The 27,977-nt window shown below is 45.1% G+C and overlaps 1 protein-coding gene across 1 annotated transcript; it reads right to left on the bottom strand.

The window, feature by feature from the left end:
- Nucleotides 1-17: 17 nt before the first annotated feature.
- Nucleotides 18-27,782, bottom strand: LOC148004577 (ubiquitin-conjugating enzyme E2 R2-like). The gene is made up of 5 exons (XM_087559677.1): nucleotides 27,695-27,782; nucleotides 24,582-24,668; nucleotides 11,071-11,168; nucleotides 1,882-2,016; nucleotides 18-485 (listed from the first exon to the last, which is right to left on the bottom strand). The coding sequence occupies exons 2-5, from the start codon at nucleotides 24,603-24,605 to the stop codon at nucleotides 266-268; spliced, it is 477 nt and encodes a 158-aa protein (XP_087415803.1). The 5' UTR covers nucleotides 24,606-24,668; nucleotides 27,695-27,782; the 3' UTR covers nucleotides 18-265.
- Between the last annotated feature and the right edge of the window lie 195 nt (nucleotides 27,783-27,977).

Genomic DNA, 27,977 nt, shown 5'->3' with positions numbered 1-27,977 from the left:
AAAAAAAGTTAAAAAAAAAAAAAAGAATCAATACAGTGATGGAGGGAAGAATGCAAGGATTCAGACATTCTGTGGAGGGAAATTCCTCTCCAGTAAGGTCCATAAAAAGGACCAAACTGAGATCTGCAAGAGGAGTGAGTCATCAGGGGCTGTTTGCTTCCCACCCCATGAGTAAGTTTTTGCTGGGTGGCCACTGTAGATCCCCACTTGCTTCCCTCCCTTTGGCCTGAGACGTCAGGGCAGTACAGGGAACTGAAGGAACATGTCACGACTCCTCATTTCCAGAATCATCATCATTATAACATTCGGCATCTTCTTCTTCCTCGTCTTTGTTATCAATGTCGTCATCATACAGGTTGTCATAAAGCAAATCTGAGCTGTTGTCATTGGAAGGCACTTTAGTTTTGATGCAGTCTTCTGCCAGGGTTGTGGGGACCTTCACTCCATCCTTTTCTGCTTCAGCTTTCATGGCTGAGGCCTGTTTCCTGGACAGAGGACAACATAGGAACATTTGTAGAGGTCTGTCTATCTAGAGAGGGTCTCAGGCTAACCCACGTGGCTTCGCCTCTATAATCCTCCAGCCCTTGGATGGGAGTGCTGGATTATTAGGGAAAGCCAGCACACTTGGATTAGGTGAGTCTTATAACTGTGCATAACCAAGACTCCCTGTCACTCACATGTCTCAGGCCACACAGAGCAGACATCTTGCATCACGCCAAGGCTCTCAACCATCAGGCACCTTCGTGTCATGGAGAGTCTTTGCCCTAACACTTCAGCCTTGTTTGCAGCAAGGTCTCCTTCGTTTGCTGCTGCAGAGATCAGGCTAGCTCGAGAGCATTTCAAAGCTCTGTCCTCTGCCTCCCATCTCCTGCTAAGGGTTGGGGATTGTGGACGCATGTGCACTACTGGCTCTATATGCGGGTTCTGAACTCCTGCACACGTGAGCCAGAGGCCCAGCATGCTTAGTGCCTTGCATTCATGCAGCTGATTACTAGGCCAGACTTTCCCCTCACCCTCTAGGTTCCCCCAGTCACTGAGTCTCCCTGTGTCTGGAGTGGCAGGGCCGAATGCTAGGTAAGAGGTCCTGCATCAGAGCCATGCCCTGCATCTGTGAAATGTGCAGGGCTGTGGGCACCACCTGACCTTCACCCTTTTCCTGCTGGGTTCTGTTTTCCATTGTCCTGTGAGGGCTTAGCAGGTAACAGCTCTGCCACAAAATGCTGCCTGCCTAAGTGTAAATAGCTTCTCGCCTAAAGTACAAAAACAGCCATTGAGACTGGGGAGGCATGGCTACTGGAGAAACTGAAAAGAACACCACTTTCTAGAAGCTTCAATTTGTTGCCAGGCCTTGCACATGGATGTTCTTGTAGCTCCTACAGGTCTTTACAGTTTACACTAAATACCTTCGATTCTTGATATGATTCACTCACCCCAGTGGCTGACCACTAAACACAAGCAGGGCACAGGGATGGACACTGTAATCCCACTACTTGGGAGGCAGAGGCCAGATCTCTGTGTTCAAGGCCAGGCTGGTTTAAACTGCCTCGCACCCATGCATGTACACACACACACACACACACACACACACACACACACACACAGAGAGAGAGAGAGAGAAAGAGAGAGAGAGAGAGAGAGAGAGAGAGAGAGAGAGAGAGAGAGAGATACACACACAACCAAAACAAGCCCAGAAGTTCTATACTCCTGTCCAGTGAGTTCTCTTTACTTATTTTTTTTTTACTGTGCTTTGTTTCTGTTTTGGGTTCTCTTTCAATAGCTAAATTCATCAGGTTACTACTCCATAAATACAACTGAGAATTGTTTTAAAGTACGCAGAATATTGAAGTTTGAACTTAACCCCTTAGATCCAGAATGCCTTACCTAATGATCTCAGCGTACTCCTTGTCCTTTCCTTTGCTGTCCCTCCATTTCCTGAACATGACTGAAGCATCCACATTGGCTGGGGAAAAGGTGTTGGGCTCATTAAGCAGGGAGATTACACTCAGCACGATAGTCCTGAGAAGGAAAGAAGAACCCACAGTGAAGCTCCACGTCCATCATATCCACAAGCACAGTTTTTAAGAAACTACAGTTTTAAAGTTTTTCCCCTTAAAAAATTTCTGATGCAAATTTGAGGTCATAATATTTGATGACTTATGAAAAGTGGATTATGCAATTTTGTTTTCAGGGGCCAGTGAGATGGCCCAGCAGGTAAAGGAACTTGCCACCAAGCCTGATGCTCTGCGTGGATCATTGAGTGAAAAGGACAGAGGACGAGAATGCCCCACAAGCTGATTTATACTTCACGCCACAACATGCAAATATAAATACACACAGTAAATGTCATTTCTTTTCTTAGGACCAGAAGCCACTTCAACCACCAGAACTCCAGGTAGGCCACCCACACAGGACTACTCTGTGTCCCCAGAACCTCCCTGCTGGATCAGAGGCTCGAGAACTCAGCCCTGAACTCTAGTGGAGACCCCCCAGTTCAACGCAGGCCACAAATAACAGAAACCAAGAAACAAAATACCCATCCAACAAAGACAAACTCAGAAATCAAATGCTGTGCTCTAACTGGACGTCTGCATAGAAGAATGCATATGGGTCCATAGCTACCACCCTGCACAGACCAAAATCTACGTGGATCAAAGACCTCAGCATAAAGCCAAACACACTGAACCTGACAGAGGGGACAGTGGGGAGAGCCTTTGGAGACAACTTCCTCAACACAGCAACAATAGCATGGGTGCTGAGATCGACAATTAGTAAATGTGACCTCATGAATCTGAAATTTTTCTGTAAGAAAAGGGACACTTTCAATAGGACAAGACGGCAGCCTACAGGAATAGAAAAGATTTTCACTAACTCCACATCCAACAGCGGGCCAATATCCAAAATTATATAAAGAACTCAAGAAACTGGACATCAACAAACCATACAATCCAACTCTGGGACACAGAGGTAAGCAGGATTCTCAATAGAAGAATCCCAAATGGCTGAGACACACCTAAAGAAATGTTCCAGCATCTCAGCCATCGGAGAGATGCAAAACAAAATGGCCCTGAGAGTCCACCTCACACCTGTCAGAATGGCCGAGATCAAAACCACAAGGGATGGATGGCTCAGGCTGGTGAAGATGAGGAGCAAGGGGAGCGCTCCTCCATTGCTGGGGGGAGTGTAAACATGTATGACAGTTCCTCAGAAACTGGGACTAGATCTACCTCAAGACCCAGCTATACCACTCTTGGGGATCCATCCTTCCAAAAGGACACATGGTCAACTATGTTCACAGCTTTATTCATAATAGCCAGAGCTTTATTCATAATAGCCAGAAGTGGGAAACAACCCAGATGTCCCTGAATTGAGGAATAAATAAAGAAAATGTGATACCTTTATATAATGGAGTATTACTCAGCTGTTAAGAAAATGATATCATGGAATTTGCAGGCAAATGAATGGAACTAGAAAAGATAATCCCAAGTGGGGTAACCCAGACCCAGAAAGACATCGTGGAACGTACTCGTCAGGAAGTGCATATGAGCTGTCAAGGGCAAATATGCTAACGTCCACAGACCCAGGAGGCTGGCTACATAACAAGTAGGGCTCTCCCTAGGAAGGGAAATAGGAAGGGAGTAGACTCTGCTGAGGAGGGAAATAAGAGGGATCAGGGCACGGTGGGGGACACAGAGAGCACAAGGAGAGACTGCAGGAACTGGAGAGCATTTATGGGGTGATGTGGCAACCTAGTGTAGTGCAAGCTCCCCGGACCCACGAGGATGACTTTAGGGAGGACTCCTAGTAACGGAGGATACGGAGCCTGAACAGACCGTCTTCTGTAACCAAGTGGTGGGCCTAGGACACCAACCCAGCCACAAGACCTTCCACCTACAATCTGTTCTTCCTGCAGATGCACCTGGGTAAAGGTGGCACAGAACTGGTGGGAGTGGCCAACCAATGACTGGTCTTCTTTGAGGCCCACCCCACAAGAGGAAGACTATGCCTGACACTAACTGGACAGCCCAGAGACCTATGATGGGAAAACAAAACAAAAAACAAATGATTCCTAGTGATGCCTCACCTACTTCTCATCAAAGTGGCTTCTTGGCAGCAGAGGGGACTGATACAGAGGCTCACGGCCAGACACTAAGGGGAGTGCTAGTCCAGACTGGAGGTCTCCATCAGGCTCCTCCCTCACGAACCCCATAGAAATGGGGGAGAAGGAAATATGGGAGCCAGATGGGTCAAGGACACCAGGAGAACACAGCCCACAGAAACATACATAGAGGCTCAGAGAGGGAAGTGACAATTACAATCTGCGTGGGTATGTGCCAGGTTGTCTGTATGTTATGGTTGTGTAGCTCAGTGTTCTTGTGGGTCTCATCTCTGACTCTCTTGCCTGCTCCTGGACTGTGATCCTCCCACTGGGCTGCAAGGAGGGTTTGTGCCTGGTCTCAGCCGTTATACTTGGGAGGTCTGGTCTTACTCTGAGGAGAGAGGTGTCTGTGTGTGTGTGTATGTGTGTGTGTGTGTGTGTGTGTGTGTGTGTGTGTGTGTGTATGTGTGAGAGAGAGAGAGACAGAGACAGAGAGAGACAGAGACAGAGAGAGGGGTGTGTTTGTGTGTGTATGAGAGAGAGAGAGACAGAGAGAGGGGTTTGTGTGTGTGTGTGTGAGAGAGAGAGAAACAGAGACAGAGAGACAGAGTGACAGAGAGACAGAGAGAGGGGTGTGTGTATGTGTGTGTGTGTGTGAGAGAGAGAGAGACAGAGACAGAGACAGAGAGAGACAGAGAGCGAGAATAAATTAAAAAAAGAAATTCTCAAATATGTTTCGGGGATAGAGAGAGGACTCAGTGGCTAAGAGCAAGTACTGTTGTTCTAGACCCAAATCTGCTATGTAGCACCCAACACACACAACCCTACATCAGGCACTCACACAGTCGCTAACTCCAGCTCCTAAGGATCTGAAACCTCTGGTCTTTTTGGTCACATGCATATACCCACAGACAGATACACAAATGCATAATTAAAAATCAAATAGATTTTTTAAAAAACCTGTTTTCCAGCAACCATCTGGCTAAGCCACCTAGCAGGCAGGGAGGAGTCGATGTGTGCAATCTCAACACACCTGAGGTGCAGGAGCCAGATCGAGAGCCTGGCTCTCACAGAAACCAAGGGAGTCACAAGGGAGAGAGGGAATGGCATGTCTGCTTTGAGGCCAGCCTGGTCTACACAGCAAGTTCTTAGCCAGTCAAGGCCATATAGTGAGATCTTGTTTCTAAATAAATATTTAAATACATAAGTAAGCGAGTGAACTAAAGAAATAAACAGAAAACAGCCTGGCCTTGTGTTTCCCTCCCCAGGCCATACCCACCCACCCCGAAGAGCATTGAGAAAGCAAAAAGAGCTCGTTCTTAAAAACCTGAGCGTAACCCAGGGATTGGTGGACGGGGTTTACAGGTTTAGTATAATCTGTCAGAGGTAAACTCCACATAGTGCTGCTGTCACTGACATCAGCTCTATATTCTACCCTGACTCTGCTAATTAGAAGGATCTTTGAAAAGGCAGACAGTAATACCAAAAGATAACCCAGTTAATACTGTCCTTATTGTATATTTCAACATGGAAAAGATATTTAGAGAGGACATCAGGGAAAGAATCCAGTTCTAACTGGAAGCAACACATGGTAAAAAAAGTAGTTTCAATGGTTGACATATTGGGTCTTTCTCTTTATGCTGCTAAAGCAACTGTGACATTTTAATGGTGTCGGCTGAGCAGTGCTGGGATGCTGTTGCTGATGTTCCCAGGACATAATGCAAAAACAAGGATTCCCTGGTGAACTGCACAAAAGTGCAAAGTCTAAAAACTAAGACTGAAAGGCCAGCCTGGTCTACATAGTAAGTTCTAGGATAGCCAGAGCTATGTAGAAAGACCCTGTCTCAGAAACATCAGCAGCAGCAACCACAAAAGCCCCCTAAGATTGGGGAGGCATGCCTCTGGAGATCAAACAGCTCTCACGAAAGACAGGTAAGCAAAAAAGTAACTTAAAAATTTTGCATGAGTGTATGAAGTGTTGTGTGCATGTGTGTGCACACACGTCACATAGGTATAAAGGTGTCTATGTGAAACCAGTCTTCTCCTTCCAAAGTTGACATGAGCTACACAGACATAGCAACCTGAACAAACTACCCTGTCTCTCCAAAAACAAAACAAAACCCCTTCACTGTGCCCATTTTGCTGACAAATGCTTGCAGCAGACCCTGGATCTCTCCCTTTCAACAGGTTGTAGAAGACCAGACAAGAAACTCATACCCGCATCTGTGGCTGCTGGACTGGGTCCCCCCATTCACACCTACCAAGACCACTTTTCCACTGTTTAGGAAAGGGAGAGATGACAGGTACTTCTGGAGAGGACCTCAGAGAAAGCAGCTGTCAGGTCAGGCCATGGCAAGAACCAGAGTCGGTTTCTGGCCGTTTCCCACAAACAGGAGACAAAGGACCATTCACCAGCATTGTCCTCATGGGGTTCCTGGACTTCAGTCCTTCAGAGATGGCAAAACCATCAAACTTCAGTAGATAAAAACTGGATTTTTTTTCTTGTTTATTGCTCTACTCAATTCCCACAACCGTATGGACTCCAGCTCTTAAAAGGTTCCACATACTCTTTAGGTGACAAAAACCCACCCACTCACATGCGAACAGTCACAGATGTGAGCACAACTAGACCGGATTCAGAGTTTACTGACAGTGCCTCGGTCAGGCAGGTTGCTAAACGCTGACAGTTCAGCAGCAGTGCTGATTGGAAGATCACCTGTCCATCTGACTGTCTTTCACAGGTGGCATCATTACATCTGCTGAACATTTGGGAGGCAGAGGCAGCAAATACATGGCAAAGCAGTCTGCAGAACAAATGCTTGGCCAGCCAGAGCTACACAGGGGACATAGCACTTCCACAAGTAACCCTCAAACAAATCTAGCAATTTACCATCTTTAGAAAGAACCTCCAGGGCTGGAGAGATGGCTCAGTGGTTAAGAGCACTGACTGCTCTTCCAGAGGTCCTGAGTTGAAATCCCAGCAAACACATGGTGGCTCACAACCATCTGTAATGATTTCTGATGCCCTCTTCTGGTGAGTCTGAAGTACAGCTATAATGTACTCATACATAAAATAAATCTTTAAAAAACCTTTAAAAGAGAGAACCTCCAAAGCGTGCTGGTGCGTGCCTGTAATCCCAGCATGCAGGAGATGGAGGCCCGAGATCAAGGTCAGCTAGGCTAACAGTAAATCCCTGGGTTTATTTTAAACAAACAAAACAAACAACAACAAAACGAAACCTTTGTCTCAACAAATAACAGAAACAAAAAAAAAAAAAAAAAGAGAGAAAGATTCGCCATTGTTGCGAATCATGAGTGGACACGTTCCTGACTTGGCTCCCAAAGACCACCAGGTAGTGCCAAGCAGACAAGGCGGTTTCAGACTGAAGTAACAACCAACATCATGCAGCACAGAGACACAAGACCCAAGAGAGTAACCAGCTCTAAAGCAAAGGGACAAAGGCCTCAAGCACCCTAGGGTGTGACTCCAGAGCTGCCCAACAACAAAACAGCCTGGTGAGAGCAGAACACACCTCCCTGTTAGGATAAAGAGCACTCCTCCCCTCTCTCCCTTCTCTCCAGAGAGGATCTTACTGTAGTCTTATCTTCATTGTGTAGACTGGGCTGGCCTTGAACTCACAATCTACAATCTCTACCTCTTGAGGGCTACGATTAAAAGTTTGTGCCACCACAAGTAACCGAGGAAAAATAGTGTGACTTCCTGGTAAACAGGAGGAATAGAGCAGCATCCAGGAAGGGATGTAATGATTAAAAATCTCGTTCCAGGCTTTCTATCAGGGCACAGGCTTATTCCCCAAAGTAAAGAATCAGAGATATGGAGTCAACACTCAGCCTCTAAAAAGAAGCACCACCAATACAGGGAGACCACTTCCTCAAAGCCAGGGTGTGCACCAGCCCTGCCTGAGTAATAAGCACCACACTCACACTTCAAGGGATAACCAGGATGGGGGTGTGTGACCAACTTTAAATGAACTCTTAAAGACTTATCCTCAGGATACCTCAAACTCCACAGGACCAGACTGGAAATGTAACAGCGACCTACAGTGTTCATCCCTACACTAGGTGCGGGAAACTCACAACAGAAGCAAGCATGGCCACATCGCTGTAATCCCAGCGCTGGGGGGCAGAGGCAGGTGGATGTGTGTGAGTTCAGGGCCATCTGGTTTATAGCATCACTTCTGCTGGGGAGTTCCTGCAGGTATCACAGCTGGTGGAAACTGAACCTCAAAGAGATGAGGATGAAAACTCACTACAACCTTACTTAGTCAGTGATGCTGGACCAAAACTTCCACAAAGTCTGATCCTGTGGCTTAATCTTCTTACACAGTTGAACACAGTAAAACCTGATGTAAACCAGGGGTTGGGGTGTGGTCTCCACATGACAAGTCTCACAGCAAAGCCTTGGGGACAGCTACATAAAAACTCCTTTACGGATGCCCGACCTCGGCAGAGCACCTGAGACCTTCACTCTGAGGATCAAGGCTACCGACTGGGAACAGGACACGGGGCCCAGAGAGGATTCGTAATAACCATAGGGTGGATTCTCATGATGGAGAACGCAGGGTACTTGGGTTTCTTTCGTAAGGATGAGTCCTCCTCACTGAAGGCAAAGCCCAGGATTAGAGCCGAACACACTCTGAGGATTTGGGTGGAGGCTGGCTCCTAACAGGATAGCAGGGGCCTCTGTTTCTCTCACTCCAGGATTCTGGGTAACCAGCCATCGTCCTTCTGTCCTCTGAGGAAAGCAGGCCTGTGCGCTCCACCCGCCTGGTTCCTGCAACGCTTCCTTTAAGTTTTGCCTCCTAACTACCCTTGCACTGGGGCCAAGGAGAACGAAGTGATGCTGCCCTGGTGAGGACAACAGCTGCTAAGTGACTAAGGGGTGTGCAACACACAGTCAGAACACAAGCGGGGAGCACAATTTCAAACTTGTAAGCTGTTTGTTGCTAGACTTTCTCAATCCTTTCAGACCACAGCTGACCATGGGAAATAAAGTACACTGTCTGCTCACCTGCAGCTCACAGTAGCCTGGGAAGCAGAACAGGGCCCTCTCAGGCTGCCTCCTAGACACTTGATGACCTTAGAGTGGAATAAATGAAACTTTCCCTACTTAGTCTGTTACCATAGTCCCTATTCAAAGCCTTTGCTATAAAGGGTTCTTCTCAAAGCAAAGAAGTAGAATGCATTTAAACAAAATGTTTAAAATATTTTTCATGTACTCAGCATTCAGATTAGATGTGCCATGTGGAGTGGACTGGGGCGACACACGCATGCAGCTGGCAGCTATTCTGCCCTCTGGCAGGGGAAGCAAATTGTCATCCCCCACCTGACAGCACACAGGGCCCCAGGCAGCTCCCTGACAGGTGCTGTGGAGCCGCTTTGCTTCCTCACTGACTCACGACTTTCAGCACCAGGGGAGCATAACAGAGACTGCACCTCACAGAAGCAACAAGTCTTTACCTTCTCTTTGTCTGCACCCCACCCCCCTAAGACAAGCTCTTCCTGTGTGGTGCTGGCTGCACATGTATTATGTAGAACAAGTTGGCCTCAAACTCACCGAGATCCTCCTGCCTCTACCTCCAGAATGCTGGGGTTAAAGGTGTGTACCACGACACTGTCCACGAAGTATATTTCTTACTACATCAAAACCATAACTAGTTGGGCTGCCTAAGCTCCTCAGAATCACCCAGGTGGGGTTGGGAAGTTGGATGGAAAAAAGGAGCCTGCTACCTGATGAACAGAATTGGTTCTTGATGGAAAGAGAGAACTGATTTCCATAGCTCTGGCCTCGGACCTCAGCACCTGAGGTCGGTCGGTCTGTCTGTCTGTCTGTCTGTCTGTCTGTCTCTCTCTCTCTCTCTCCCTCCCTTTATATATACATAACACAATTTAAACACAAAAGTTAAGGGATCTAATAAGGAGTAAATTCTAATGTAAGAAGAAGAAGCAGGGGCTAGACAGATGGCTCAGTGGTTAAGAGCACTGATTGCTCTTCCAGAGATCCTGAGTTCAAATCCCAGCAACCACGTGTTGCCTCACAACCATCTGTAATGAGATCTGATGCCCTCTTCTGGTGTGTCTGAAGTACAGTTACAGTGTACTTATATATAATAAATAAATAAATCTAAAAAACAAAATAAATAAATAAATAAATAAAAAAGAAGCAGATGAGGAAAATCAGAGTCCCAACCAGCACTGCTCAGGGAGTCAACACTTCAGACTGATGCAGGTGCATGTGTCAGTCAACTAGGAACTGCACACATTCCAGAATCAGGTGCTCCCCTATCCCAACTCCATCTTCAGTTACCGTCACTACAGGCCGATGTGATGAGTCCACTGCCAGCACTGTGCACATCCTCCCTACGCCCATGCCCCATGCCCTCCTATAAACCTGAGCCGTCACAGCTGCTCTCTCTCTTATCCCCACTCAAAGGCCATCACCTTTCACATCCCCCAACTCTCCAATAAATCTGTTGTGTGAGGTCTGTTGCATGATGTGAATTCTGCAGTATTCCTTAGCATGCTGGTCACCAGGATACACTTTTACCTTAAAAGCCGTCCAACACACCCTCATGCAATAGCAAGAGAGAAAGTCACAAACGCAGGAAAGATTCTGTTCACTGATTCAAACAGAATGAGACACACCACATATACGCCCAAACGAAGTTTCAAGGAGCAGATGTCTGTACTCCCTGTGTATTTGGGAGGTTGAGGTAAGAGATTTACTTGAGTCCAGGAATTTGAGGCTGGTCTCAAAAAATAGCCAGGTTAGTGGTGGAACACACTTTTAATCCCAGCACTGAGGTGGCAGAGGCAGGTGGGATCTCTGAGTTCCAGGACAGCCACAGGGCTACAGAGAGAAAGAAACCCTGTTTCAAAAAATGAGCCCACCAACTAACCAACAAATAAATGAAAGCAAAACACAACACAGTTCACTCCATAGAACATCTTACCTCACATTCTGAGGAGGATTCCACCTTTCAGAGGGCAGCTCTCCACTCTGTGGGTCATCTACAGGCGGATGAAGGATTGAAATGCATACATCTCCATTCTACAAGACAATGATACAATGTTCAGTAAAATGTAAGAGACTGATACAAGCAAGGTGCAACCCCACACATCTGCAACCCAGGCAGAGGCAGAGGCCCAGCTGGGCTACTATACAGTCTCTCTCTCTCTCTCTCTCTCTCTCTCTCTCTCTCTCTCTCTCTCACACACACACACACACACACACACACACACACACACACACACATGTGTGATTTAACCCCATGCCTTGGTAGATATGAGAGTTTGAGGCCAGCCTGGGCTATACAGCAAATTCCAAACCAGCTAGGGCTACAGGTAAGAATCTGACTCTAATAAAACAGAACCAAAAAACCAAAAATGTGATGAAGTTTTTTATTAAAATTTCTCCATGCTCAATTTCTAAGTTGAAGAAGAATTAAATATTATAAAATTTTATTTGGACCGGGTATGGTGGCACATGTCAGCACTCAAGGAGACAAGAGGCAGGATGGTCACTCCAAGTTTGAGACAGCCTGATCTATATACATATTATGTTCCAGGCCACCTAGGGCTATTATTCCTCAAGCAGAACAAAACATATGGGGTAGTGTCCAAGATAGATGTCTGTCCTGTCTGTAGCATCATCTTTCTGAAACAAACAGAACAAGCAAGCAAGCATGGTACCTGCTAAGTACACGGTTACCAACTGACCGCTGTGCTATACGATCTGCATAATGCATAAGCACTGTAAGAGCGGATCTAACAAGCACAGTCAATACGTCAAACACACAGCCACAGGGAGGTATCTAAATAAACATATACTCAATAGAAAACAGGTCAGTAAAACAGTCATTTGTTTCTTTTCTCCCCCTACCTTCCCTTTTCCTGTTGTTTTTCAAGACAGGTTTCTCTGTGTAGCCAAGGCTGTTCTGGAACTCTGTAGACCAGGCTGAGCTCAAATTCAAGAGACCCACCTGCCTCTGCCACCCGAGTGCTGTGATTACAGGCGTGGCCACCACTGCCCGGCAAGTTATTTGTTTTTTAAATCTCAAGGATGGAGATAAGAGTTAAAAGTTTTCGAACTGATAATATATATATATATATATATATATATAATGTGAGGTATAAAAATTATTATGTATAATCAAATTAAAATACATGCAGACGGCTAGACGGTGGTAGCATAAGCTTTTTATTCTAGCACTTGCAGAGGCAGGGGGATCTCTGAGATCGAGGACAGCCAGGGATACACAGAGAAAGCCTGTGTAGAAAAACTAAACAAACTACTTCTTTGTATGTGTGAGTAGCCTGTGTGAGGGAGTCAGTGGTGACCACCATGTCATTTCCTCTCTGCCTTATTTTTTTGAGCACTAAGATAGTCAACTACACGGCTTAGCTAGGAATCCTCCTGCCTCTGCCTACACCTCACTGGAATTAGGTCTACACTGCACTGTCTCACTTGGCTTCTCACAGGAGCTGGGGACGGGAGCTCAGCCCTCATGTCTGCACAGTAATCACTTTCCTGAGGCATCACCCAAGTGCAAAGCACTTTAAAGTGTGTGTGTGTGTGTGTGTGTGTGTGTGTGTGTGTGTGTTGAATTTCTTAAATTATATGTATGTACTGGGAGGAACAGAGGGAGGGAAAACTGTAGTTGGGATGCACTGTATGAGAGGGAAAATGTCTCTTTGTATGAAAATGTCTGTCAATCAGCTGGTCTTACTATTGCTGTGACGGAACACCGTGACCAGAAGCAACTGGAAAGGGCTCATTTGACTTACACTTCCTCAGCACTGTTGGAGGAAGTCAGGACAGGAACTCAAAGGAGGCAGGAGCTGGTGCTGAGGCATGGAGTGGTGCTTCTTAACTGGTTTGTTCCTCATGGCTTGCTTGGCCTGCTTTCTTATGGAACCCAGGAGCACCAGTCACCCCCAACACAGCGAATGGGCCTTTCCCATCAAGGATGCCCTGCACACCAGGCCCAGCCTGACTGCCGCTCTGGGGCCACTGCACGTCCATAGCCTCTGGGAGCTGAGCAGAGATGAGACAGTAGAAGGCTCGCTAGACAGTGACGTGCAGAGGGGCTCCTAGTGGCAAAAGCTTCTGGAGAGCGTTCTCTTCCCAGGCAGTGTTACAGCTCTTGTGTGACAGATGCTCTCAGACAATGGAGTAATTCTCACACATCTTTATTGCTATTGGCTTGGTCTGAAATGTTTAGGGATGCCTCGTCTCTATGTGGAGGCACTGACCCTCCATGACTGATGGCCACAATTCTCTCCATGGTAGGCTGTGGCTATGAGACCAGGGCCTGGTGACAGGAGCAGGAGAAGCTCCTAATGTTTGTCCCTCGTGGGTCCCTGGGTCTTCAAGCCCACCTCGATCTTACTAGGCTTCCTCTCACAGTCCACTGCCCTACAGTGTCCAGCAATCAAATCTTTAAGACAAAAAATAACATGGAGAAATGGCTTTGATATAGGACCTAAGTTCAGTTCCCAGCACACGCATCATGCAGCTCACAACCACCTGTAGCTCCAGTAGGTCTGATCTCATTGTCTTCTGCAGACCTGCACACACAGGTGTACACACGTACACACACACAAACACACACACAAAGGTGTACACACAAACACACACAGGTGTACACACAAACACACAGGTGTATACACGCACACACACACAGCTGTACACACGCACACACAAACACATAGGTGTATATACGCACACACAGGTCTTCACACGTACACACAAACAGGTGTACAAATTCACACACACAGATGTACACAGACACAGGTATACACACGTGTACACACACACACACGCACACACACAGGATTACACACACAGGTGTAGACACGTGTACACACACAGATGTACACACACACTCTCATACACACAGGTGTACACACACAAGTGTACACATGTATACACACGTGTACATACTCACAGGTGTACACACACAACTGTACACATGTACACACATGTGTACATACTCACAGGTGTACACACACAACTGTACACACACACTTGCACACACAGGTGTACACACACACACAGGTGTACACACACACAGAGTAAATTTTTTTTTAATTTTCATTTTACTTTTATGTGTTCTGCCTTCATGAACATCTGTTTACCACATGAGTATAATGCCCATAGAAGCTATAAAAGGGTGTAGAAGTCACATACAGCTGGCTGTGAGCTAGTGTGTGGGTGCTGGGAACTGAATTCAGGTCATCCAGAAGAGCAGTGCATGCTCTTAACTGCTGAATGTCTTCCCAGCTCCAGAAATTACAAACAAGCAAGTAACCAGACCACCTGCTGTATCTGGTTGAAAGCCTGAGGCTGAGGCAGTTCTAAGTTCTCCTAAGGAAGCTACTCTGCTGCTTTGTTAAGAGGACATACTGCCTGTCAGGCTGCCTCCCAGGTAACCATAGTTATGCCCCAGACTGATGCTGCTGTCAGCTTTGGTCAGAAAAGCTCCCTTCTGCAGTAGGCTCATAACTTGTCGCCTCAGTCACAAACAGGGCATCTACATCCCCCTCCTCAAGTGCTCAGCAACCACAGGTCAGCAAGGCGGTAAGCAGTCTTGGGAGCCTGGAGCTGACTACTGCACATGACACGCAGGTGTTCTCGTGCACTCACAGCAGCTGTGAATACTTTCATGTGCCCTACAGGAAAACACCTGCCAATATCCTGTCACTCAAAGGGCAGAAACTCAACAAGCCCCACCCTTCCTTGAGCTTATAGTTAATGGCTATTAGGGAGGAAGAGTTTCTTCAATGCTAAAATCCTGGTGTCACTAGTAAGGTGCCCAGGCACTGTCAGCAAACACATGCAACCCATTTACCAAAACAGAAACAAGGCAGCAACAATAGCAAGAAAAAGTGGACAGGGTAGAAAGAGGAGCAGTTGGAAGGAGGAAAAGAATGAGAGAACCAAAGTGGGACAAGAGGGAGTAATGATAAAAAATTATATCCATGTATGAAATGTATGAAACCCATTCTGTATAGTTAATACTTTTTTGGTTTTTTGTTTTGTTTTGTATTGTTTTTTGAGACAGGGTCTCTTTCTGTCCTCAAACTCACAAACCTACTCTTTGGTTGGTTGGTTGGTTTTTTCGAGACAGGATTTCTATCCTGGACTCAATTTGTGGACCAGGCTGACCTAAAACTCACCTGCCTCTGCCTCCCTAGTGGGTGCTAGGATTAAAAGTGTGCATCATTACCCCCAGCCACAAAACTACTTTTGTAGAAGCAAGAACGTATCCCTTTAAAAAAAATTTAGGGCTAGAGAGATGGCTCAGCAGGTAAGAGCACTGACTGCTCTTCTGGAGGTCCTGAGTTCAAATCCCAGCACCCACATGGTGGCTCACAACCATCTGTAAAGGGATCCAATGCCCTCTTCTGGGGTGTCTGAAGACAGCGCAGTGTACTCACATACATAAAATAAGTAAATCTTTAAAAAAAATCTTTAGATGAATTTTACTTACTAAACTTTGGTCTTATCATCATGCCTTGGCTAGCTAGGAGTTCTATATACACTAGACTGGAACTGAACTCCTTGAGATCCATTCATCTCTGCCTACTGAGTGCTGGGATTAAAATTCTATGTTACAATGGCTGGCTAGAGTAACTGGGTTGGACATGGAGGCACACATTTGCAATCCTAACACTTGAAAAGCAGAAGCAGGTGAATGGCTCTAAGTTCATGCCAGCCTAGTTTACACAGTGAGATACAGATCTGTCTGCTATCACTACAGTAAACTGTTTCAAGTAAACTCAAAAAAGCAAACAAAAAGTCAGAAAAGTCTGGGAACTGCTGGGCTGGAAGTAGAAATCAGTATTAATGTGCCCCAGCACCACAAAAACCACACTCCAGTGGTGCTTGTACATTCACAGGACTATGAATTAACGTTTTTAGAAGCTTTCAAGTTCTATCACACCACTTTAAAATACTCTGCTTGGTGTTTTCCCCACTCCTTACCTCCCCAGACTTCTCACTACCATCTTGCTCTTCTGTTGAATACCTGGACCTTAAATACAAATGTAACCATACAATATGCAAGCCTTTCTCTGACTTCTTTCACTTTCCTGCATGTTTCAGTTGCCTCTCCTTTGTGACCCCCTGCGTGGATGTGGTGAGCTGGTGCTGTGGGGACACTGGTGTGCGCAGTGCTGAGCTCTACACTTGTGTGCTCGCCTACAGCGTGTGCTTCTTCTCCCTTACAGCAGAACTGTGGGTTAGATGTGAGACCCGTGTTTACCTTTGTCTAAGAGCACGTCCACTGTCCTGTGCCTTACCGGCAGTGTGTGGCATCTGCAGTCCTTGTTCCTCAGATGCAGCTAGCCTAGGCTGGTGTGATGTGTCCTTCAGTTCATTCAATAATTGTCAGGTTCTCCTTGTATTTTCCTACAGGTTGTTGCCCAGTCGGGCCTAATCCTCTTACCTCAGCCTGAGTATACATTTGTGGCTAACTTTGGCTACTTTTCAACTAGGTTAATCTTCTTACTACTGAGTTTTTTGAAATTCCTTAAAGAACTTTACAGACTGAGCTGGCCTCAACTGCAGGAGCCCTCTTGCCTCTGCCTCTAGAGTTTATTTCTGAGCAGCTTTTGAACATTTTTATCATCTGTTGTTGTTGTTCATGGAAATGCAACTATTAATAAGTGTGCTACTTCCCACTTGTGCTAATCTTAACAGGGAGGAGGTCAACTGCTCTGTGGACAAGGATTGACTAATGTGGATGTTGGAGGGGAAGGGGAATCACCCCTGGACAGGTTGTTAAGAAGGCTAGCTGAGCAGGCCCTGAGATATAAGCCAGAAAGACTTTCCCCATGACCTCTGCATCAATCAGTTCCTGCCTTGGCTTCCCTCTCTGGACAGTGACCCAGAAGATGCAAGCCAAATAAACCTTCTCATAGGAATCTGTGGCGGTTTATCACAACAGAAGCCATAGAAAGTACACCACTCAACGAGTGTGGTGTCATGACCGGGCATCACAGTTCCTGCCTACAATGTCAAACCTTGGGAAACTGAGGAAGGAAGAGTGTGAGTTAGAGGCCAGTGTGGGTTCCAGGCCAAAAACTCCAGTAATTACACACGTTCTCAATCCTTGGTAACAAGTTTCACACTCTACTTCTCTCTCGATGTCGATTTGGTCCTACCTCTAGATTTCATTTCTCTATAAATTTTATGGGCATCTTGCTGAGAGAGAGAGAGAGAGAGAGAGAGAGAGAGAGAGAGAGAGAGAGAGAGAGAGAGAGAGAGAGAGAGACTTACTTTGATTGGAGATTTATGAATCATTTATGCCAAATACTCTCTGCCCTCTTACAGTTGTCTTTTATTAGGAGCTCAGCTGGTGAAGCACTTGCTGTGACATCGTGAAAACCTAAATTCAGTCCCCAGTGTGCACATGAAATGCTGACTGTTGCTGGGTGTGGTGAGGTGGTGCTGATGCACAACTTTAATCCCAACACTCAGAAGGCAAAAGCAGAAGACCTCTATGAGTTCAAGGCCAGCCTGGTCTCCAGGATAGTCAGGGCTACACAGAGAAATCTTCTTTTGAACAAAGAAAAGAAATATCGAAGTGTCATTTTTAGATAAAATAAAAAATAAATACATGAACAGAGTTGAGTGTCATGGCACTCCTGCAATCCCAGGGCTGATATAGAGAAAGGTGTATCCCTGGGGCTGGCTGATCAGCCACCCTTAAGCAGTTGGCAATACTCAGGCCCCATAGAAAGACCCTAATTCTAGGATTATATTCACCCCCTACACCCTTTCTTCTTTTCCCTAATGCTGGTTCCCTTCCTATTTCCTACAGTCTCCATTCTAATTTTATGTCTGTCCGTCTCTTGCTTGATTACTGTTTCTATTTTTAAGATTTGGATATGTATGAGAAAATTTTTGTTTTGTTTTTTGTTTTTCAAGACAAGGTTTCTTTGTATAGCCCTGGTTGTCTTGGACTCACTTTGTAGACCAGGCTGGCTCACAGAGATCTGCCTGCCTCTGCCTCGAGTGCTGGGAATTAAAGGTGTACAGCATGACAGTGGCTCAAGAAAACAAAGTGTTTGTCTTTCTGAATTGGGCCTATTTTGTTTACTCATTTCTGCTCATTTTCCTACAAATGACAGGACTTTACTTTTTTTTTTTTTTTGGCTAGATAATATTCTGTTGTGAGTCTACAGTACATCTTCTTTTCCCCATGTATGTTTCTGCTGTCTGTCTGTTTTGGAGTAGGATCTCACTACATAGTCCTGGCTGGCCTAGACCTCTACAAGTAGATCAAGTGGCCTCTATTCAGAGCTATCCCACCTCTCCCTCTGCCTCTGCCTCCGCCTTCAGAGGTGCAGTGAGATTAAATGTGTGCACCACCACGTCTGGAACTGGCACTGACCTGCTGCCTCTGCTTCTCAGTGCTAGGGCTTACACTTTGCTGTGTGTTTGAGACAGAAAGCCCTATGTGACCTGGGTACTTGGTAAGCCCAGGATAGAATCCTCTTGATTCCATCAAAATGCTCTAACAACAGAAATGTCCTACTGGGTCCAGTTTATGTGGCATTGGCAACTAATGGGCATCTAACCTGGTTATGTACCTAACTGTTGTGAAGTTAAGGGAAGTGTAGGCAGGCAGGGATCCAAACTGTATTTAACCCTGAGTTTCCTGGGTACATAGCAAGCAACTAGCTCACATCACAGTTCCAATTTTTTGAGGAACGTCCATGTTAATTTTTACACCAACGCACATGCCCAACCAACAACCATACGAGTTACTTTTTCTCCACAACTCTGCAGCCGTGTCCTTTTCCCCTTCCTGTCTCTTTAAAAGTTTATGTGTATGGGAGTCTTGTTATATTATGTCTGGGCAGGACATGGTGGTATACATCTTTAATCCCTGTACTTGGGAGGCAGAGACAGGTGGGTCTGTATGAGTTCAAGGCCAGCCTGCTCTCTATATAGAATCCCAGGCTAGCCAAGGTGAATACTACGACCCTCTCTCAAAAAATAAAAAGTTCTGATTATGTGATAAAAATGTACATGTATGGGGCTACAGACATCTCTTGGTAGTTTAGAATGTTTGATGTGGAGCTGGAGAGATGGCGCCACAGTTAAAAGATCACTGACTGCTCTTCCATAAATCCTGAGTTTAACCCCAGCCACCACATGGTGGCTCACAACCAACTACGATGTGAGCTGATGCCCTCTTCTGGCACACAGGGGTACATGCAGATAGAACACTTATGTAAAATGAATAAATAAATCTTTACCAAAATAAGGGAAAAAATGAATACTTAATGCCAGTTACTGTAGAAGACCTGAGTTTCTCTCACAACACACACAAAGTGCCTCACACCTCTCTGGTTTTAGGGGATCTGATGCCCTAACATGTCTGCACGATCACGGTCTATAAGCATATATGCAGGCAAAACACTCACATACATAAAATAAAAATGACCCAAGGCAGAGTCTGTTTGGTCCTGGACATCCTGGTACTCTCTTGGTAGAGTAGACTGAGCTCAAACTCAGATCCACCTGACTCCTGAGTGCTGGAAACTAAAGAGATAAGAGATGCACTATCGCTCTCCAGCTATAATAAATAGAATTTAAAAATGTGTATTTGAAGGATACCATTTGTCCCTTTGAAGAAAGAAAAAAGCTTGTCTGAGCCACGAATCCCAGCCCTCAGAAGTCAGAGCCAGGCAGATCTCTGTGAGATTGAGGCCAACCTGGTCTACAAAACGAGTTCCAGGACAGCCAGGGCTACACAGAGAAACAAGGACAACAACAGTGCACAGTTCTCCGTCCATGGCGGTTCTCATGTGTATGAGTGTTTCCTGTCCGTGTGCTGGGTGTGCAGCCGGTGCTTGCGGAAGACGTAAGTGTATTGTATCTCCTGAAGCTTGAGTTTCAGATGGATGCTGGGAATCAGACCAGAGGCCTCTGCAAGAGCAGTCGGTGCTCTTAGCTGCAGAGCCAGCTCTCCAGCCTTTTATGGTCCTTGTTAAAGGCCAGAGAGTAAAATGAACACAAGATAAATGTCAGCCTCCTTGGAGAGCAGAGTGAGCTACAGACCTGCAGCCCCACAGCTGAGAGTTCTCCCATCACAGGGAGCTGCACCCTCAAACCCTCAAACTGTGACTCATCTGTAGATTCTTCTGTAATGTATTTTGTTTACAGCAATATAGAAAGCAACTAGCTTGGGCAGTGATGACAATTTTTGGGGGGAAATAAAATAATAAATAGGGCGAGGAATGTAGTACACAAGTGTAAGCCAGCCACTGGGGAGCTGAAGCAGGACTGCCCTGAATGGAAGCTGCCTAAGCCACAGTGTGCATGTGTGTGTGAGTGTGCATGTGTGTGTGATGAGTATGTGTGCGTATGTGTGTGATGAGTGTGTGTGTGCATGTGTGTGCTGAGTGTGTGTGCATGTGTGTGTATGTGTGCGATGAGTGTGTGTGATGAGTGTTTGTGATGAGTGTGTAATGAGTGTGTGTGTGCATGTGTGTGTGATTGTGCGTGTGTGTGCATGTGTGTGTGTGATGAGTATGTGCATGTGTGTATGATGAGTATGTGTGCAGGTGTGTGAGTGTGTGTGTGTGATGAGTACGTGTGCAGGTGTGTGAGTGTGTGTGTGTGATGAGTGTTTGTGATGAGTGTGTGTGAGTGTGTGTGTGTGATGAGCGTTTGTGATGAGTGTTTGTGATGAGTGTGTGTGTGTGTGTGTGTGTGTGTGAGTGTACATGTGCATGAGTGTGCACAGGGTGACGCAGGATAATGAAAACAGCATTAAGGGTCTACAGTGAGCTCTTTCAACAGCCATTCTCAAAACAAGGCCAAGAAGCCTCAGCCCTTAAGCACTGGCTGCTCTTCAGAAAACCCTGGTTCATTACCAATACCGCACGGCAGCTCAAGGGACCTCACACCTTTCTTCTGGCTCCACAGGCATTGCCCATATGTGGCAACAGTCATCCACACCCGCAGACGTCCATAAACATAAAAAGATAAAAGACCAAGATCCACAGCCGAGTACAGTGCTCTCACCTACGAATTCTCAGGATCTGGAAGGCAGAAAGAACAGGCAGAGGCAGGACTACAGTGACTTCACACCAACCTGGGCTACTGAGACCCTGTCTCAGTCTTACTCTCCCCAAACCCGGAGCACCAAACAAAAGGGGTGTGTGAGGATACAGCGTTGGGGTACATACTTTAACTCCCACCACTGGGAAAGCCTAAGCCAGGACTCGAGGGTGTGCATTACCCAGGGCGATGCAGGGAGACACTGCCTCAAAATATCCAAAGTGTCAACTGTTTCTGAAACCTCTTTATCCTTTAAACTTTGTCTATGAGTGTTTGACTTCCTGTGTACCTGTGGTGCACATGTGTGCTCGGTGTCCATAATGCCAGAAGAGGGCACTGGATCCCCGGGAACTGGAGGTACAGACACATGGCTGTGAGACACTGTGTGGTGCTGGAAACTAAACCTGGATCTTCTGCAAGAGCAACAAATGCTCCTAACCATTCAGCTATCTCTCTAGCCCCATGTAACCTTTTTAAAATCTAAAGTTGCTGCAAAAATCATTTTTAAAAGTTTATGTCAGTGGCTTTTAATGTGGCTAAAACATTTAGACAATGAGAACAAAACATTCAAATAGTGCACCAAATCTTAATTTTTTTAAGAATTTTATATTTAGAATGTCCATGAGTTTAACAACAATGAGATAGTTAATAACGTCTCTGGCTTATAAGGTCATAAAACTGCCACAGTATAACCTGTGTATGAAATCCTAGTGCATTTTCTTTAGTCTTGTCAGTTGATTCCTAGTTAGGATAAATCATTAAAGCTAGTATTACAGAAATTACAAGTTCTATAAGATAGTGGATATTTCTATCTTCCACACAGAGAATAACTCGATTTAGTAAAACCAACATAGTGAACAAGAACAATCAAGAAGTGAAGCAGAAAAGTGATTCCGTCTGTCTCACGCTCGAAGCTTTGCTGCCCCAATAACACCGAGCAAAGGCTGGGCCCAGGGATGTGCCCACTGTTGCTGCGATAGGATGTTCAAGTCCAGCACTGGCAATGTAACAGTGGAGAGAAAGGGAGAGGGAACGGAAAAGTTAACACAAATGACTTGCCAGTTCCAGGATTCAAATATATGTCTTTTCCAATTATATCTCACTACTATCAGACAGCAAATGCCTGGCTTGTTTTGTCCAAGCTAGCCTTTAGGTCCTGGGCTCAGGCTCTCATGATAGCAGGCTTTCCCATGCACTGTAAGTTGAGGTTCTAGGGTGGGGTAGGGTGAGGGTGGTAATGAATATTTTATTTAAGTCATCCTATCTATAAGGTTTGTAGTCATTTGCATAAAGACAACAGTCCAAGTAGATTCCAGTTGAATGCTTTTGAGCACAGTAAAACATGTAACCAGAAAACTACTTAATAAAAAAAAGAAAAAGAAAAAGAAAAAAAAAGACAGAGTCTCACTATCTAGCCCTATCTGGCCTGGAACTCTCTAAGCAAACCAGGCTAACTTTAAATTCACAGAGATTCACCTGCCCTCCAAGTGCTAGGATTATAGTGTACAGCAGCATATCCTGCAGCCAATACATTTCTTAACTGTAAATAACAGTACAAAATGGAAAGGAATCTTTTTTTTTCCCTCCAGAAGAGAGCAATACAGATGGTTGTGAGCCATCATGTGGTTGCTGGGAATTGAACTCAGGACCTCTGGAAGAGCAGACAGTGCTCTTAACCTCTGAGTCATCTCTCCAGCCCTATGCAGAAAGGAATCATACTGGGTAGTATAATCACTGATGGCAAACCCACATTGAATTTATTTTGTATTTAAAGATCCATCTTTAACCCTGCAGATAGAGGAATTGGTTCTAAGCATGAGATTGCTGGTGTTACAGACATTGCAGTACCCGCCCCTGGAGATTCGAACACCGAACGAGAACAACAGGAACTCCACCTGGATCCTCTGCAAAAGCCGGGTGCACTCTTAACCGCTGACTCATCTCTAGGGCTCCAACTAAATTTCCTTTTGTTCTGTGTTTCTCCCTCATTTTTATAACTTTCATAAACATAGTATTTTTAAAAGAATTAAATTCACAATTATTACAGTAAAGTTTACAGCCTTTTCGGCCATAACAGTACTTAATAAACTATAATCAAAGTTTGATCCCCACACACCCCCATACAGGGTTTCTCTGTGTATCCCTGACTATCCCAAAGCTCTCTCTCTAGACAAGACTGGTCTCCAATTGAGATCCACCTGCCTCTTCTAGGATTAAGTGTGTGTGTGTGGGGGGGGTACCACAATTCGAACTCCATCTTTTGCTGTTTGACACGTCTGGATTTATTGGGGGAGAGGTGCCATGGTGTGTGTAGACCAGAGGACAACTCTGAAGAGTCAGTTCTCTCCCTCCACCATGCAGCTTCTGGAAACTAACTCAAGCTGCCAGGCTTGGTGGCAGGCGCCTGTTCTGGTTGAGCCTTCATGCAGTGCCTTAGTGTTATGATTATGTTAAATACTAAGAGAATATCACAGGCGCTGTTTCTGGAGAGGTAACCACGCATCACTGTTGTCCTGTGTATTCTAGCTAGAAAAACAAAAACAAAACTGTGCGTGCCCAGAACCCACTTGGGAAGCCCCGAGGACAATGAAAGACAGCCTGAAATCCATCAGGAAAGTTGTGTCAAACCCAAATTAACCAGGAAGTGCAATGAAGACACCTCACAGGAGAGGGTAATGCACAGATTACTCCAGTACTGTCAGGATGCAGCCCGAAGCTAAGTATGTTTCATGTTTCAACCACCAGTTCTCCTAGAAATGCTGTCTTCAGGACATTAGCTTGTTCACAGAAGAACCTCACCTTGGATTTATTCCAAGAGGCTCGAATGCTCAGCTGTAACCCCTGACAGGAAGCCAGTCCAAATCAAGTGGATAAGTTCTCCGCCCCAAAAGCCCAGTCTGCGCACAGCAACAGGTAACCCTCGCTATGAAGGCTGGGGACAGGCACACAAATACATTTATATGACTTTATTAAACTTTTAAAATGCAAATGTTAACACACGAGCATTATAATCTTATTAGTAAGCTATTAAGGCTTAATCTTTAACTGGATTATAATTACTACATATTATCATTAAACCAGACACTACAAAGTAGGGGTGCAAAAATCATGAATATTTCCCTGTAGTTAGAGCAAAACACACTTTTCTGAGATATCCAATCTACTTTAGAGGTGGGCGGGGGCTGTGGTGTTCTGACTGGGCCCAGATCCTTGTGCATGCTAAGCAGATGCTCTACCACTAAGCCCCCCTCTTTAGTCCAAACCACTTCTTTTCTGTGTGCTGATGATCAGACTCAGGGCCCTGACTGGTAAAGCCCTAACCTCTTGTTAAAGAACTAATCTGAAAAAACAAAACCAGACAGTTATGACAATGTCTCTTACATCATAGATGTTGGGGTGCCACATTTTGGTCAAGAATCTGAAGGTAGGTGGTGAATATGGGTAGTCAATAGGAAATTTAATACGTGCCTGAAAGAGAAAGACGATATGCTAATAAACAAAGCATTATTCATTTGCCTAATAATTCATTCTTTTATATCCCAAATAAACAAACTTCCTTTCTAATAAGAATAAAGTATGTTCTAGTTATTAGCATGTTCTTTTAGCATCTCATCAAATACTGATATTAAATACCCCAACCCAGAAGAATGAAAGGTAGGCTGTGCCCAGTGCTGAGGCTGCTGCTGCCTGGCAAGGAGAGACCCAGACCACGGCATACAAACGTGCACTCTGCAGCCACACCCGTCCTCATCTTCTGGCTACTGTTCTTATGCCAGACAAAACAACTGATACGGTTTTCTAGTAAAGATTACAGAATCAATACATTTTCTTTTTATTGCCATCATGCAAACATTATCCCCCCAATCAGAAACAATGCTGCTGCCCCCTTTGGACATCCTTTCCTTCCAGGGGTTTTCATTACACACTTCCCCTCCCACACCGAGCCTCGAGACTCCAGTTTACCTTCCAAAGCTCATAGTTCAAGCTCATACGCATCTCCCAGCACTAAATAAAGGTTTTGAAACTTACATGTAAATGTGTTATCTATGTACTGGATGTTTGTGTGTACACGTACCATGTGAGCCTGGTAGCTGTGGAGGTCAGAGAGGGAGAGTAGGCCCTGGAACTGGAGTTATGAATGGCTGTGAGCCACCTCATGGGAACTGGGAACCAAGCCTAGGTCTTCTGCAGGAGCAATGAGTGCTTTTAACCATGAGCCGGCTGAGTAGCTGGCTACTCTTAACACTTTCTTTGAACAGGCTCTGAATGCAGCTCAGTAATGAACACTTCCCTAGCATTCACTCCCTAGCCCTAAGTTCAATTTGAAGAACTGACAAGAAGAAAATTTTGAAATGTGGGTAATAGAGAGGAAAAAGCCAACAAGGTATAACAATGTATGTACCACAATGTGTGCATTTATGTTAACAAAAGATGACTCAAAAGGAAATTTTAGCATGTAGACATATGAAATTCTATATTGCTTTGCCTGTATCACATCATAAACATTTTTTAATTATAAAATATTCTTATGCTGGGCCAGCCTGGGCTACTTAAGATTGTCTCAAAACAGAAAGGGGGTGCAAAAAAAAAGATTGTCTCAAAACCACAAAAAGCTAGCCCAGGTGGGACACATCTGTAACTTGAGCATTTGGCACAGTGAGTTGAAGCCAGCCTGGTGCTGCTTTAGACTCTACAGAAAAGTAAGCACTTGTTTGGGCAGTGATTACTTAATAAAACTGGAACTGTGCATAGATTAATGTGGCCCCTTTCCAAAAAGATACCCAGTTTATGATGTAGTCCATATCTTATAACAAATAGAGCAATGTTCTGAGTGTGGTTATCAATGTTAACATAACCTGATTATACACACAGAGATGAAACCTTTTTGGAACCAGGCTATACCTATCTATGTAGCCAAGGCTAGCCTCCAGTTTGCAGTCCTCTTGTCCATCATGTACTAACTAGGATTATGGGTATTCACCCAAACACAGGAATTCTTTCTTTCAAAAAGTCGTTTTCTTACCTTGGGATATTTAGGTTATTCCTTGCTCTTTTGGTATGATAAATATCTTACAATATATGTTCTTGGCCAGAATTCATATTTAAAATATTATGAAATATAAAATAAGGGCCTGGAGAGACTGCTCAGTGGTTAGAGCGCTGACGGCTTCTGCAGAGGACCAGGGTTCAGTACCCAGCACTCAGGTGGCTCACACCGTCTGTAACTTCAGTTCCAGGGCATCTCACATTCTGTCCAGACTTCCTCACTGCATTTGTGTTGTACTCAGACATACCTGCAGGTAAAACCCTCATATACATAAAATAAAATAAACTGGGCTAGTGAGATGGCTCAGTGGTTAAGAGCATTAGCCGTTCTTCCAGAGGTCCTGAGTTCAAGTCCCAGAAAGCACATGGTGGCTCCCACCCTCTGTAAGGTTGCCCTCTTCTGCCATGCAGGTGTACGTGCAGCAGAGCAAACAAACAAAGAAGAAGCACATTTTAAAAAAAATTTAAAAAAATCTTTTTCAAAAATCCAAAGCAAGGAGCCTTAGGAGTTCCATCATAAAAGCAATGAAGACGCTGTATAAAGACCAGCTACTTCACAGGGCTAGGAAATAACCAACACCAGGCCTGGCAGCACACATCTGTGGCACACGCACTCAGGGGGTCAAGACAGAAGGGCTGGCCTTCTTTCTAGAGGCTAGTCACAAGAGAGCAGGCCTTTCCAAAGAACAACTCAGTCTAGTCCAATCTGCTATTGCAAAAGCTTTACAACAAACATTTTATAAATTCAATATAAAAAATTATGATTGGGCGGGATGTCGGTGTGTGGGCAGGCACTGGAGAGAACCTGCTCAAACCACATGACACCCACATCCCACCCTTGAGAACTGTCATTTATCTGCCCCTTCTACAAGTTTTCTAAAAACCTCTACTTTCTGAGAGATGTCTTATTTATCTAATTTGAAGCAGGGCCATCATGTAAACAGTTCTCCTCGTGGCTTTTGCTGAAAATTACTGCCTAAAACTATGTTCAAAGTTACCCTAGTCAGAGCGCGCGTGCACACGTGGTTTCTTTGAGACAGGGTGTTTCTGTTTAGCCCTGGTCTCAAACTCACAGAGATCCAGCCTGCCTCTGCCTCCCAAGTGCTGAGATTAAAGGCATGAACTACCATGGCCCTGCTTAAGTGTTTAGTTCTTTAAGAATTAAAGTGCCTAATAAAGAATATAATATATTAGAATTGTTGCCCGAATTAGCAGAAGAAAAAGAAATGAGTGAACAGGGACCAGCAAACAGAAGCCTAAATTAGCCAAAGTCATAATGAACCATAACATGGGGCCTGAGATACAGCTCAAGACATCTCTGGCTTCAGACTCTTGGTTGTTTCTCTAGTATCTCAGAAATGGAGTGAGGGAACTGTGAACTGAAAAGTAAGATCAGGATCTCAATGCTAGAAACAACAATTTTTTAAAAAAGATTTTAAATACTGAACCTTGACTGAAGGTAGGGCCAGCGTCCCCTTGAGGTGTGGCTTTATGAGGAGGTCAAAGACTCTGCATTCTGAAGGAACTGAAGATGTTGCTCCTGGTCAGCTGGTGCGCTTATGGGAAGGCAATGAGCAATCTGGACTGACAGGGTTTAAGAGGTTAAAATAAAACCAGAATTAAGGAATCCAGACAAGCAGGTCAGTTAAGCCATCAGCTACCAGCCACCAGGACATAGTGACACTTAGTATTGCAAAGGGTATCTGAGCTGGAGTCCAGGAGCTCAGGGGT

The sequence above is a fragment of the Rattus norvegicus genome, chromosome 7 (assembly GCF_021556685.1).
Source record: "Rattus norvegicus strain SHRSP/BbbUtx chromosome 7, alternate assembly SHRSP_T2T, whole genome shotgun sequence".
Classification (NCBI taxonomy): Eukaryota; Metazoa; Chordata; class Mammalia; order Rodentia; family Muridae; genus Rattus; species Rattus norvegicus.
This window is presented reverse-complemented; position numbering and strand designations above follow the sequence as displayed.

Bases quoted from the DNA above. Each gene is read 5' to 3' on its own strand.
- LOC148004577 (XM_087559677.1), bottom strand. From the start codon at position 24,605: ATGTGGCACCCCAACATCTATGAT. The intron at 2,017-11,070 runs GTAAGATGTTCT...TTTCCTTCTCAG, and splicing joins AATCCTCCTCAGAATGTGAG to GACTATCGTGCTGAGTGTAA. The intron at 486-1,881 runs GTAAGGCATTCT...TCCTCTGTCCAG, and splicing joins GAGTACGCTGAGATCATTAG to GAAACAGGCCTCAGCCATGA.